The sequence below is a fragment of the Macaca mulatta genome, chromosome 3 (assembly GCF_049350105.2).
Source record: "Macaca mulatta isolate MMU2019108-1 chromosome 3, T2T-MMU8v2.0, whole genome shotgun sequence".
NCBI lineage: Eukaryota > Metazoa > Chordata > Mammalia > Primates > Cercopithecidae > Macaca > Macaca mulatta.
The window spans coordinates 9,049,403-9,062,918 of record NC_133408.1 but is presented as its reverse complement, the minus strand read 5'-3'; the positions used below and the strand labels follow the sequence as shown (position 1 = coordinate 9,062,918).

The following is a 13,516-nucleotide window of genomic DNA, read 5'->3' as shown; positions in this document are numbered from 1 at the left end:
TGGGGTAGAACTGAGCTTTTGCATGACCTGCTCCTGAGAGGACAGGCAGGGTGGCGCACTGTGTAGTTAACAGGGGCTTGCAAGATTCTGTGGATCTGTTTTTGCCACTTTTTTCCCCTGAGACCTCAAAGGGCTATGGCTCCAAAAGAAGTGGATTCAGCAAAATAGAAGGGTGTTTGCAGAGGAGGTACAGAAAGGGATTCTGGTCACAGTAACTGCAACAATGTAAGAAACACGTGAAACATCATAAAATAATAATCGTAATAAACAACAGAGTGTAACATGATACGCCTATGGGTTGACACTTACGAGAGTAGAGAAGACTGTCTCAATGCTAATTCAACAAAGGGGTCGTGAAAGACAGTAAATCTTGAATCAGGAAAATGTGGGAAAACACTAGGTACGGGCATGCAAGGAAAAGGGATGAGGTTTGGACAAATGGCGGGTGGTGGTGGTGGCAGGGCATGTCCACCTGTGGTCCCCTGTGAGGTCAGTGAACAGCCTTGGCCAATTGTGCAGGGAGACTGACCTGACACAGCAGCGGTGAGACTGACCTGACAGGGAAGCAGTCAGGGGGCTTTGGAATAAATGATTCATTTGGGAAGGTGGGCCATGAATAGAATAAAAGGTAGATTTGGGGCCGGGCATGGTGGCTCACGTCTGTAATCCCAGCACTTTGGGAGGCAGAGGCGGTTGGATCACGAGGTCAAGAGATCAAGACCATCCTGGCCAACACGGTGAAACCCCGTCTCTACTAAAAATACAAAAATTAGCTGGGTCTAGTGGCATGTGCCTGTAGCCTCAGCTACTTGGGAGGATGAGGCAGAAGAATTGCTTGGACCCAGGAGGCAGAGGCTGCAGTGAGCCGAGATTTTGCCACTGCACTACAGCCTGGTGACAGAGTGAGACTCCGTCAAAAAAAAAAAAAAAAAAAGAAAAAGAAAAGAAAAAAAGAAGAAGGGAAGGGAAGGGAGATTGGGGCAGTAACCCAGGGATGGGCGACTCACAGCGGGAAGGGAAGGAGGGAAGGGTGGTGAGGAAGAGCTGGGAAGGAGGATGCAGCAGGACAACACACATGTGAAGGAGTCTCTGCAGAAAGGGTGTGGAATGCCGTCTAATTTAACCAGTAAACCCTGAACACCACTGTCTCCTCTATCAGGGACTCTATAATGAAACAGCCACCGTGAAGAGAAGAGACAGACTCTGGTCTAAGTAGAGTTGCCACCTAGGAGCCTGGCTTGCTTCATGGTCAGCACAATAACGCTGACCAGCGTTCGGTTCCCTCAGATGTGGGATTAGACAAAGGGTGTGGAAATGAAGATCATGGCACAGCAAACCAAGAGTGGAGGAGACAGGGATTTGGGGTCTGTATCCCTAATGACCTTGAAAGAAACAGTCAACAATCACCTTTCTGAAAGTAGTCAGGTACCCACTGACCACAGGGATACCGTCAGATTCCCAGTGACCTCCCTCTGGGACTCGCGCAGCTCTGAAAGTTAGTGAGGCAAAAGCTCTTCCCCCTCAGCCATCACAACGTTCATTCTCCAGTTGCAGGTTCACAGCTTTTATCTCCACAGGACCAGTCCTTTAAGGTTGATCGCTTAGCAATGGATGACCCAAGGTGTATAACTAGTTCTTATATCCAAGGTCAAGCCCCTGAATAGAGCCTACAGTAAACAGTCCTCTGGCTTGTTCAGTCTGCTTTAAATTCTTTACAGGTCAGATACCAATATTTGTATTGGTTCTCATAATCACAGTAGGCAGTGGTCAAAACAGGTTATTTCAGGTACAAACTGAGTTTCGAAAACATACTTGACTAGTAGTGGAGCTGTGGAAGTGTGCTGTCTCCCAGATCACGCTCAAATCATGGGCCCATGGAAGAGCACCATCAGAGCGGCATGGGAGGTGTCTAAGTTTGCCACCCTTGCCTTCCCTGGGCTGGGCAGAGAGGGAGTCCCAACCAACATCCTCACAGCCACCCTCTTCTCCATCCACCTGGATGGGTCATACCTTCCAAATCCACCATGTCCTAAAATGTGAAAACAAAACAGCTCCAGGACCCACTGTCTTAACCAGGTAGCATCAGTCAGCTGGCTTGTCTGATGGACAGGTTGTGCTCATGGATTTGGCCAGTGTTGTGATCTTTTAACACAGTTTGTTACACTAGCTCACAACCCCTGGCTTTACAACTCAGTCAGAGGCACCTATGAGGTGTCTTAACATAAACAAACAAAAACAAAATTAAAAAGTAAAAAAAATTTTAAAACCCCAGCCAAATGTTTTGGAAATAGTTTTTATTTTTTTAGGTATATGTGGAAATAGTTTTAAATGCTCACAGAATTACAAAATCTGTAGAGCTTGAGTCAAACATGAATTTCTATTTTCCACTTGCAATACACGGGGTGGATTTCTTTAGGACCAGTCTGGTAGACTCTAGGCACTGGGGCCTGCCTATGTTTCAATGGCCTGTGAAATCTGTTACATGACAGAGGTGACTTACTACCTCTTAGTACCTCTTAGCTAAGCCTTTCTATCATGCTTCCCAGGAGCGAGACAGCAAACTTTTTCTCTGACATTAGAGAAGAGAAAATTGCCAGCCTGAAGTCACTAGGCAGTAACCAAGGCAGTGTCAGGATTTGAACAGCCTGAGAAGCTTCCTCATTCATTCTCTTTAGCTCCCTGGGCCCCCAGTCTTTCTCATTAGAAAGAAAGAGTAGTTGCCAAGCCTAGATCTTGAACCAGTTCAGACTGAGACTTGTGTATTTCGGTTATGTGATAGAGGTGAAAGAGGAATTGCCTGAGTTTCATATGAATTCTGGAAGCATGTAGGAAGACAGATAAACCATCCCACCACCCCGAACACGATGTCATCAACCGTGAGGCTGGTACAATGATATCTAGCGTATGGGGCTGCTCTAAGTCCCAGGGAGGGGGCAAATGCTTAGGGCAAGCTATACCCTTCTGTGAAATGCCCTCTCCCCCTGCTCATTATTCACCTGGTAAACATCTAATTCCCCTTTGCCATGTGGCCATTCCTCTGGAAAGCATCTTTACGCCTTTCTTGGGGCGTTGAGTTCCTCCCCGATCCTGCTCCTACAGCCTGTATTGCTAGAAGTGGTGCCTCTACCGTAGAACCTATCACATTAGGGGAAACATTTATGTGTATGTATCTGTCTCTCTGGCTCTAGGTCACTCTACGGAAACATCTAGAACTGGAGGCAAAACATTTCAGCTTGTTCACCGTCATACCACCCATGGCTGGCCCAGAGGAGGCACTCAGCAAATGAACAAGCCAAGCTGAATGAAGAAGTGAACGTTCTGAAGACAGGAAGCTTACTGAAGCCTGGTTCGTCTTTACATTCCCAGAGTCTAACATCACACTTGGCACTAATGGGCACTTGATAGATGTTTATTTTTGCATGAATGGCATGTAAATTAATTACCTAATCAAATCATCTGGAAGACAGGCAGTAAGATTCAGATGTAAATACTACTGATGATTGCATGCTTCTGCTCTGCAAGACTGGCTTCTTGTGACATACTGAGAATCGGTCACTGTGAATCTGGGGAGTGTCCTTGTTTTGTGCTCTTCCCCCGAGGAGGGATGGATCCTTCCGTTAGTTCAAAAGTGGGCCTATTCCTAACTGCCAGGCATCCAGGATGCCTTCTTTGCCCATCTGTCTTTCTGAAGAGCTAGTTAAAGGGCTAATCTGCTCTTAATTCCTTTAGTGTGGTCTTCGAATGAAATGGTTTGAGTGGGTTTAGTCTCCAGATAAACAGGGGCAGAATAAGACTGTCTGGGACTGGCTTCAGCTCCGGGATCAGCTCGCTTTGTATCGCATGACTTAGGGCATGGATCTCAGCAGGACATCTGGGATGTCTCTCAATGACGAGATCACACGGGGTGTTTTCGTACCTGGCCTAGTTGTAATTCTTTGCGTAGCTTCAGGATATACTGAAGTATTTGGGAAAATAAAAGCTGCACCCCCTGCAGACAAAAGGAAAGACAAACATGTGAAGGTCTTTTGTTGTGGTTGTCGATCTCAACATCAGTGCCAAATCTACTTTTCCCTGTGATAACAAAGGGAAGAGACCTCCTCAAACCTGCCTTAACAGAGCTCCGGAGAAATGGACAGGTGCACGTGTCAGATTCTCAAGGAGCCTTGGTGCACTCCTGTGCCCCATTTGCTATAAAGTGTTGTGTGTTTTGATTTTATAGCTTCTTGATGAAGCCCTATCTGTGTCCCCCTCAATCCCACTTCCCACTGGGCAATCTCATTTTATTAAAAAACTATATGGTGCATGTTTTATTTTTCAATAAAAACCCATAATATATTTGTATATATTGTATAAAAACCCATAATAAATTTTACATAGCTCTTGGAAAGTAGGACCAAGCAATTATAAGTATTTAGCCAAAGAGTATACGGATTTTATTAATGATTAATCCACATCTCTAGTCAAATGCGTTTTCCCTTTCTCTCTTTTGACCAAAACTCATGTGGTTAGCTGAGAAAATTCCCTTTTCAGAGTTCAGTCCATTTGGAATTTGTTGTCCTGTTCATTGGTTGCTTCTGTGTTTAACAATAGCAAAATTAATAAATTTGGAGCTTTTTTTGAAACTTTCACTCTATGGTTAAAGAATTCCTAAATAAACGTGAAAATATCAGAAAATGCGCATAGCTCAAAGGTGTTTCCTAAGAAGGGGAAGTAACTTCCTCTAAGTTACCTGTTATTTCTGGCCACAAGGTCATGAATAGGCTGATGTGTGCAACCAAAATTATTGAAAAAGTGTAGTACCAACTCGAAGCCGGCTTTTTAAAACTTCAGATTAAAAAGACAATGTTTTGAATAAGAAATTGCTCATTTACCATGATAAACGAGCAATTTCACTGTAATACTCAAACCGGGACTCACTCACATTTGATATTTTAAAATAAAATGGCAAATATTGGGAAAATGGCTGTATTTCTATGTGAGGGCTGACCCTGAGTTAACTGGCTGACTTGCAAGGCTTCCTGGCACTTCCTGTCTCCATCACTAGCCCGGGTGATTGTAGAGGGTCCCTGCAGCTAACAGAGTGGGGTGAGCAGCCGGTGGCCATGCTTCTGGAACTGTCTCCATCAGAAAGGAGCAGATGGATGTGAACCAGGAACACATTCATCCACAGAAAACCCAGCCTCTGCTGTGATTGGGAGGCGAGGGAGGAAGGTTAGCCAGGATGAGGCATGGTGTTAAACCCTACTTAGGCTCAGGCAAAATAAATACATAAATAAGTCAAATGTACAGTCAATGGTTAGAGATAGAAAACAGGCATTTGGTTAGTGACTAATTTCATATTCTCCAAAATCATAGCAGAGGTTCCCTCTAAACAAAACTCTCACAATGTTACAGAAATTCCCTCCTGCCTTTTGCAAACACACAGTCTGTAGGAAAACAAATGAAATAGCCTAAAAGTTTACTGGAAAGGAAAAAGAAAATTCCAACTTATCCTAGCAAATATTTCTTTAAGAATAAAAATGGAAAAAATTAAAGGAGGCTGCTAAGGGCCCTTTTATATCGAACATGCTTTTAGTGTCTACAGAGTCAGCACAGCGAATATATTGGTACTAACAGAAGAAGATTGTAATCTGGCAAATGTGAGCTAAAGTTATGGCTAAAGGCAAATTCTGCACATCTCCTGGTAAAAAAAAAAGGAACCCTTTGATAATCAAACTGGGGTGCGTGGGAAGCGCTCAGAAAACCAAAGGGCGTCACCTTCCTTTAGGCTGTGGTACCTCCTAAGTATTGGAAAGCATCCTGAATCATCTACCTGTATTCTGTCTTCCTGACACGCGCTGACCGGTTTCCCATGGAAGCATGCAACCTGTACGTAAGACCCTATGCTCTTGCTGGGAGGCAGGGGCGGGGCCAGCATTACCTGTGTTTCTAGCATGCATTAACCGTGGAGAGTTTTGTAAGGCTTTATCAACATCATCTGAAGTCAAATGTGGAAGAGGAGCTACAAAACAAAACAAAAAGTGACATCAAAATGAAAAAAAAAAAAAAAGAGAGAATTACCTTTCTTACAAAAAAAAAAAAAAAGAAAAGAAAAGAAAAAAGAAAAAGAAAGAAAGAAAGAAAACCATTCCCCCACTCCCACCCTAACATCATGGGCAGCTTATAACTATTTCCATCAATCTGCTACTTGTTAGCATGTTAAAACCTACATGGGGACCCGTCTTTAATTCAGGGAAGAAGTGGTTGGGATGCCAGGCAAAGCAATGGAGGAGAATTTATTCCACCTCACTGTCACACTACTTCCTTCTCATCATGCTGGACGCTGTAGAAACTAAAGCATGCAGCAAACATTCTGGATTCATGCCAACATGCCATCCCTTTCTGTCAGGTTAAGCCCAATCACATGATACAAAGTGAAAACTTCCCTTGTTCTGTGTTCAAGTTAGAATATAAAGTGGGGCTTCGTGTAGCTTTAGGGAGAATAATCCCCCTAATTCCTACTGAAGACGAGCCTTTCCTTAATGATTCTATTTCAATTTGGGGTATCATGGAGACTAACTAATATGTGACCAGTTAATGCTTCCTTTCCCTTTCACATTCCATCTTCTTGGTCGCAGGACCCTGGAGGAGGCAGCTGAGTGTGGAAGTGAATTTTGGCTTCTCCTGAGAGAGCTGACTACTTTTCACCAGGCAATGTGGCCAGGGTGTTGTTCCCCTAAGTCATCGCGTACCAAGCGTGTGGTTCCCTGAGATCCCCAACGGGAACTGGACGAGGGCAGGAGGATGCTGTCGACACACCTGTTTGAACCCTCTGAAGCTCAGGTCATAAGAACCATAGCCACAGCCATCTATCCTTGGAGGAAGGGGGCAGCTTACTCTCTCTGAGGTAGTGGAGATGTGAGAGAAGAATGTCGGCGTTGTAGCTGGGGGTGAGCCTCTGGAAGTCGTCCTTGGTCATCTTGCACAGTTCCTTCCCGTCGATGTTCTGGAATAACAAGATGTTGACGTCTGGAAGGCCATATTCTTTCACCGCCCACTCCAGCCACTGCCGCACATGGTCTGTACTCCATAGCGTAGGATCTGAAAGGGGTGGGAACAAATTCAGTCAATTCCTGAAGACAGGTACCTGTGTCTGGGGGCAGATCCCCATCCACATGGGATTTCTGACCAGCTGCCTTCCACAAGCACAGCCTCCAACCAGCCTCCCTGGCTACCCAGGAGAACATCTTGGGGGAGAGACAAAAGCTGCCTCACATCCACAGATCATTGTTTTTAAAGTGAATTGTTCTGGAATCTTGGGATTATTCACATCACATGCCCTCTTTTTTGCTCAGACAATCTAAAGTTTCCTGTAGGCATGAGATTTTAAAAATTCTTTTTTTCTCATTTATGTCCAATGTTATTTATTCATTTGAAAATGAGTAAGAATAAGAGGAAACTTCCTCTCTTTAGAAAACTACTGTTATATTTACATGGAAATAAGAGTAAGCAACACATATCAGGAAGGTGCTAATTACAGATCATAACAACAACAACAAAAAATAACAGTATTTATGCAAAATACTGAAAAACACTGACCACAGAATCGGAAATGAAATATAGATACACCAAGACTTTAGCCCCTCCAATGAGCCAGCATTCGTCTCAGAGAGCTGTCTGTTCCAGACTTTTCCTGCAGGCTGTTTGGTTTTGCAATTAACCAGCACCTGCAGGAGTGGGGTTGGTGAGTGGTTTTTGCATTCCACAGCTGGCCATGGCAAGCACAAATACCCCACAGGATGCAGGCCACGTCGTCACGCTCCACTGCCACCTATGGGACAGGGAGGGCAGGGCCCCGGGGAGAAGGAGCAGGTGATCTCCAACAGAAATGCCAGCCAGGATGTCCCGTGGTAAATACTCTCAGTGGTAGGATCTTCAGAGTGTGGTAAACGGGGCGGCTGCTCCCTTGGGCCCCAAGCCTTGAAAGACACTTGCACAGAGAGCTGGAGCCCTGAGTTCTAATCCCACCATTTCTCCACTTTCTGGACCTTGCTGTGGGCAGCTATTTTTCCTTTCTGTGTCTGTCCCACCTGAAAACGAAGGGCACTGATCTCAGTTCCCTGGACAAGTCCTTGGGGGTCAGGCATGCCAGGATGTTCCAATCTTCTTGAATGAAAGTCAGGTGTGGGAGTCACATTTGAGCTAATACTTTCAGATCCTTGTTTGTCTGGTCCCACTAATATTTTAGGCTACTCAAGAATGGAGCATGTAGTATGCTGCTGAAATACATTTTTAGGTTTACAGAGGTAAGCCATAGTAATAGTGAGAAACAGCCAGCCAGTCATACACCCAGAGTTCTCTTCCTCTCCCTCCTTTCCTCTTCCTTCCCTCCCTTCTCCCTCCCTTTCTTTCCTTCAGCTACAAAGATGAAATAAATTATTGCAGGTCCAGTAGAATCTACCCTTCCCATTCCATTCTCCTGCTGCAAACACCTATCCTGAAGTTAGTAGCTAGTGGTTAGAAGTAACCACTATCCTGAGGTTAGCACATGTATCACTCCTATACATATTTTAATATTTTTACCATTTAAACTACACATATTGTTTTGTGTTTTTAAAGTTAACAGAAACGATATCTGATTTGCTATTGGCACTCAATGTTATAATTTCAAGATGTAGCCAAGTTAATACACAAAGATATACTTGATCATGAAGCAGCTCTTAGGCCTCCCCTATGTGAATAGTCCCAATTTATTTAGTGAATGTCCCCTGTCCATCTCCCTGCATACATGTGAATAAGTCTGCATTGGCCCATGGCCTGGGGTCCTTGTTAGAATCACCTGGGGAGACTGAAAAACTAGTGACGCCTGGTCTCCCCAGGGAGACTGTGTTTCCATTAGGCTGGAGGGCAGTTAGGTGTCACAGTTGATAAGAGCTCCCCCAGGTGACTCCAGTGAGCAGCCAAGGTTCAGATCATCTTCCCTGGACCTCACTACTCCAAGTGTGGTCCTCCAACTGGGCAGCATTAGCATCACCTGGGAGGTAATTAGAAATGCTAACGCTCAGGCCCCGCCCAGACCTGCTGAATCAGAATCTATGTTTTCACATGAAACTTGGGGACACGCTGGCCTCGGCTGAGTACCTAGATACGGGATTCTGAGTTATAGGGCACATGCATCTTCAACTTGACCAGCTAGCATTGGATGTCTACCAATATTTAAACACCCACATTTTCACTTAAAAATCAGCGCACAGGCTGGGCACGGTGGCTCACGCCTGTAATCCCAGCACTTTGGGAGGTCGAGGCAGTTGGATCACTAGGTCAGGAGATCGAGACCATCCTGGCTAACACGGTGAAACCCCATCTCTACTAAAAATACAAAAAAATTAGCCGGGCGTGATGGCAGGCACCTGTAGTCCCAGCTACTCGGGAGGCTGAGGCAGGAGAATGGTGAGAACCTGGGAGGCGGAGCTTGCAGTGAGCTGAGATCAGGCCACTGCACTCCAGCCTGGGCGACAGAGCAAGATTCTGTCTCAAAACAACAACAACAACAACAACAACAACAACAACAACAAATCATCAGTGCGCAGAACCTGAAGACTAAAGGAACTCTGTTTTGCTACAGAGAGAATATCAACAAAAACCCCAACGGCAGCAATGACAGAAAAGTGTACATATTTCTTTGTCATTCAAACACTTGGAAACATGTTGTTAGTCTGTGAAAACTGAATGTAGATATGGAAGGTTAATGTCATCCAGTTCATTGAAATTCAGATGACTCTGTCATTGGGTGAGAATTTGGCTTTCAGAGATAAAATGTTTCATGACATGTCAGAATTCCTCTTTCTACAAAAGTGGGTCATACTGAGGTCTTAGGGCAAGTTCTCTTTATCTTTGGTTCTGTGCAGAGGATGGTTTGCTCAGCCCTCACAGAGAGAACATCCCCCCATCCTACCCATGTCATTCCCTATAAGTTCCATCCTCTGATCCTAGTCAAACCCACCTTTTTGGGTTTTTTTGTTTGTTTGTTTTGTTTTTTTTTTTTGCTTTGCTTTTAACAAAATGGGAGAACTTTTTTTTTTTTTTTTTTTTTTTAATGTAACAACTGTATTTCCTAGAAATAAGTTCATTCTGGGAATAGATTTTCTTCTCTTAATGGTGGAACCGGATATTCTCAAAATGATACATACACATACTGTCTGAAAGCCACTAGGTTCATGTTAAACTGGTGAAAGGAGAAGTTTAATCTCTCTATTATCCCTTGGTGTGCCCCTTAATTGGTTTCATTCATCAAGCCAAGGGTTACCATGGCCCACTCAGTTTTCCTTTAAGGGAATCAGGTGCAAGACCCCACAGACCAAGTCCTCAACCTGTATTGTTCTTATCTCTACAAGTCTCACTTTGAGTTGGTAAAAGGTTGCTCTGGAGTTCTGGAGTTCTGCCAGTATGAGTATAAATCACTACAACCTTTCTGATGAACAACACAACAATATGATACAACAATACAACACAACAATACAATCAAACATCTTTAAATATGTGCAGATTCCCTGACTTAAACATTCCATTTCTAGAAATTTATCCTAAGGAAATAATAGAGGATATGCGCAATTATTTATTGTCAAGGACGTTCTTTGTAGTGTTGTTTATAATAGCAAAACCTTGGAAACACCCTAAATGTCCAGCGAAAGAGAACTAGTTTTGTAATGCATTTAGGAATGTTCCCGTGATATTTAGAGACTAAAAATTACACTGTTGAAATATATTTATTGATATGATAAAATGTTCAAAGTAGATTACATTTTAAAGTTTCAAAATATTATTACGATACCATTGTATTTTGCAAAGATAAATAAATATCTGTGGAGAAAGAAATTCAGAGGGAGATACAGCAAAATGTGAACTGTTGTCTCTGAGGGAATGGAGATGGGGAATTTTAGACTTTTCATTTTCACTAAACTATATTTTCTCATTTTCTTATAATAAATATGGAATACTTGGGTTAAAAATTATTTATTAAAAAAGTATTCTCTATTTTTCAAAACCAAAACATGGTTTTACAAAGGGCTTACGTATATATATAGTGTATATTATATATACTTAATGTATATTATATATACACTATATACCACCTATATATATGTGAAAGTACTTTTTATAAAATACTTTACTTTATAAAAAAAGTATAAAAATAAAAGTAAAAAAGTAAAAAGCAAAAGTTAAAAAAATAAAAATGAAACTATACAAGGCATTTTATAAAAAGTATAAAAAATAAAGCTAATAAAATACTTTATAAAAACATTTTTATAAAATATAAAATATATAATATATATAAAATATATACTTACATATATACTATATATACTACTTATATATTATATATGTGAAAGTATTTTTATAAAATTTCTTTCAAGAGTATAGTTTGTTCCTTTTGTATTTTGTTAATATACATTGCTTCATCCAAAGAGCAAATTACATGAAGTCAGAACACTCCCATATCCTTTTAGCATTTGATCTCCACACCTCTGCCCTATAAATTTCTAAGCAAACAATGGTAAAAACAAAACATGGCCACTTGGTAGAAGGAACGAGGGCATTCCTTTTCTCCTGTGCACTCGCACCACTGTCCTGGACCCACTCTGGAGGTGTTGCAATAGAGGACAGTTTGCAGGAGAAAAGCCCAGATTCCCCAGCATGAAGCACACAGTCCTTTGTTCCATGGGTCCCAATGTCTTCATGGGTGTCATTCCCAACCATTCCCCCTCCACCCTACATTTCCTGAGCCAATGCCTCCATGCCTGCATCACATGCCACCCACAGCATGAAGGACTAGCACCTTCTTGTGCCCTCACCTACACTCACCACCTCCTTTGGGCGTATGTCCTAGATGCTGTCACAGAGGAAACACTTAACAAATCTCTGGGCAGCGAAGTGATTACAAGACTGAAGACCTAGTCTCTGCCCACACTGAACTCCACCTCCACTCCTTTGGCCAGGCAATGATGCTGCAGCTATAGATGATGGTTTTTAGAGTTCAGGTCAGTGCGCTGGGTCCAGGCTGTCATGTTTTGGCCCTAACCTTTTAACTCCACGGAGAGCCCCAGTAGTCTCTCTAGTCTCCTCCACAGTCCATGGTATCTCAGCAAAGCTTTATGGCTTCTGTCACGCCAGGAATCAAAGAAAGGGGCTCACGAGTTCCTATGAGATTCAGTAGGCCTGTCTTCCTTCTTTATTGACCCCAACCACACATGTGTAGGAGGAAGGGGAGGGGACTACAGCATAAGCCCCAGTCAAGGCGTCACCTTTGCCTACGTTTAGGTGTGATCTTCTGTCCTGGGTAGGAACACTTCTTGCCTCCAGGTAGCAGCGTGTTTGGAACCTGTCATTTAATTTTACAACCGGACCTCATTTTTCTCTTCTATAAAACAATGTGAAAAATTTCAGGAGCTGAGAAATGACTCAAATAGGATAAGAACTAAGATAGATTTAATTCAAGTAAAAGTTATTAAGTATTGTGCCTACAGCCCTATGCACCAGTACTATGTGTCCAAGACCAAGAGAGACACTAAGGATCCACTGAGAGAGGCAGCTATGACCACAACCACAAAGCAGAACTAAGACTCCATGATCAGGCCGGGTGTGGTGGCTCACACCTGTAATCCCAGCACTTTGGGAGGCCCAGGTGGGTGGATCACCTGAGGTCAGGAGTTTGAGAACAGCCTGACCAACATGGAGAAATCCCATCTCTTCTAAAAATACAAAATTAGCCAGGCGTGGTGGCGCATGCCTGTAATCCCAGCTACTCAGGAGGCTGAGGCTGGAGAATTGCTTGAATCCGGGAGGCAGAGGTTGCAATGAGCCGAGATTGCGCCATTGCACTCCAGCAGCCTGGGCAAGAAAAGCAAAACCCTGTCCGCCCCCCAACCAAAAAAAAAAAAAAAAAAAAGAATCCATGATCCAAGCAGGAAGTGGAAGTGCAGAGAGGTAGCACCAACCAGGAAAAACGAGAAAGGCTTACCAGGAGAGTGAGCTTGGATTAACAATGAGGATTTTGACAGAAGTAGAGAGAAGCTCTTTTGTTTAGGGGAACGACTTAGCCCAGCCTTATCCTACATGGGCATGAAATATCCGACATGTATAAGAAAAACAGAGAAATTTGGTGTGGCTGCAGTGGAGGATTTCAGAGAGAGCACAGCAGCACATGAGGATGGGGATGAAAGCTGGGCTCAGATCAATAAGGCCCATGAGTATCTTGCTAACAAGTCTGGATTTTCATTTCTAGAGATTTCAGAGTAATTGAAAATTTCTGAGAAATTTTTAAAAATCTTAACATCAATCACAGAAAACTTGGTGATGAAAATAAAAGACATTATTGGGAATCCAAATACCCACATTTGGATTCTTATTCAACCATTTACTAGATGTAAACGTCAACCTCTCTGGAATTTGTTTTATATTTTTCTGTGGGTAATTAAATGAAATGTTAAGGGAATAGAAAAGTAAATGAGATAATGGATGTGAAAGCACTTTGCCAACA

General features: G+C 43.0%; 1 protein-coding gene across 9 annotated transcripts in view; it reads right to left on the bottom strand.

Moving 5' to 3' along the window:
* ERG (ETS transcription factor ERG) overlaps positions 1-13,516 on the bottom strand; it is a 284,991-nt gene that overhangs the window by 14,930 nt on the left and 256,545 nt on the right. For 3 of the 9 annotated variants that reach the window (XM_028845324.2, XM_015132899.3, XM_077997903.1), the window contains 3 exons: positions 6,877-7,080; positions 5,921-6,001; positions 3,917-3,988 (listed from right to left, as the gene is read on the bottom strand). In XM_028845324.2, coding sequence (XP_028701157.1) covers positions 3,917-3,988; positions 5,921-6,001; positions 6,877-7,080 — 357 coding nt within the window. The remainder of the gene's footprint in view (positions 1-3,916; positions 3,989-5,920; positions 6,002-6,876; positions 7,081-13,516) is intronic. The other 6 variants (XM_028845325.2, XM_077997905.1, XM_077997904.1 and 3 more) reach the window with 2 other exon arrangements.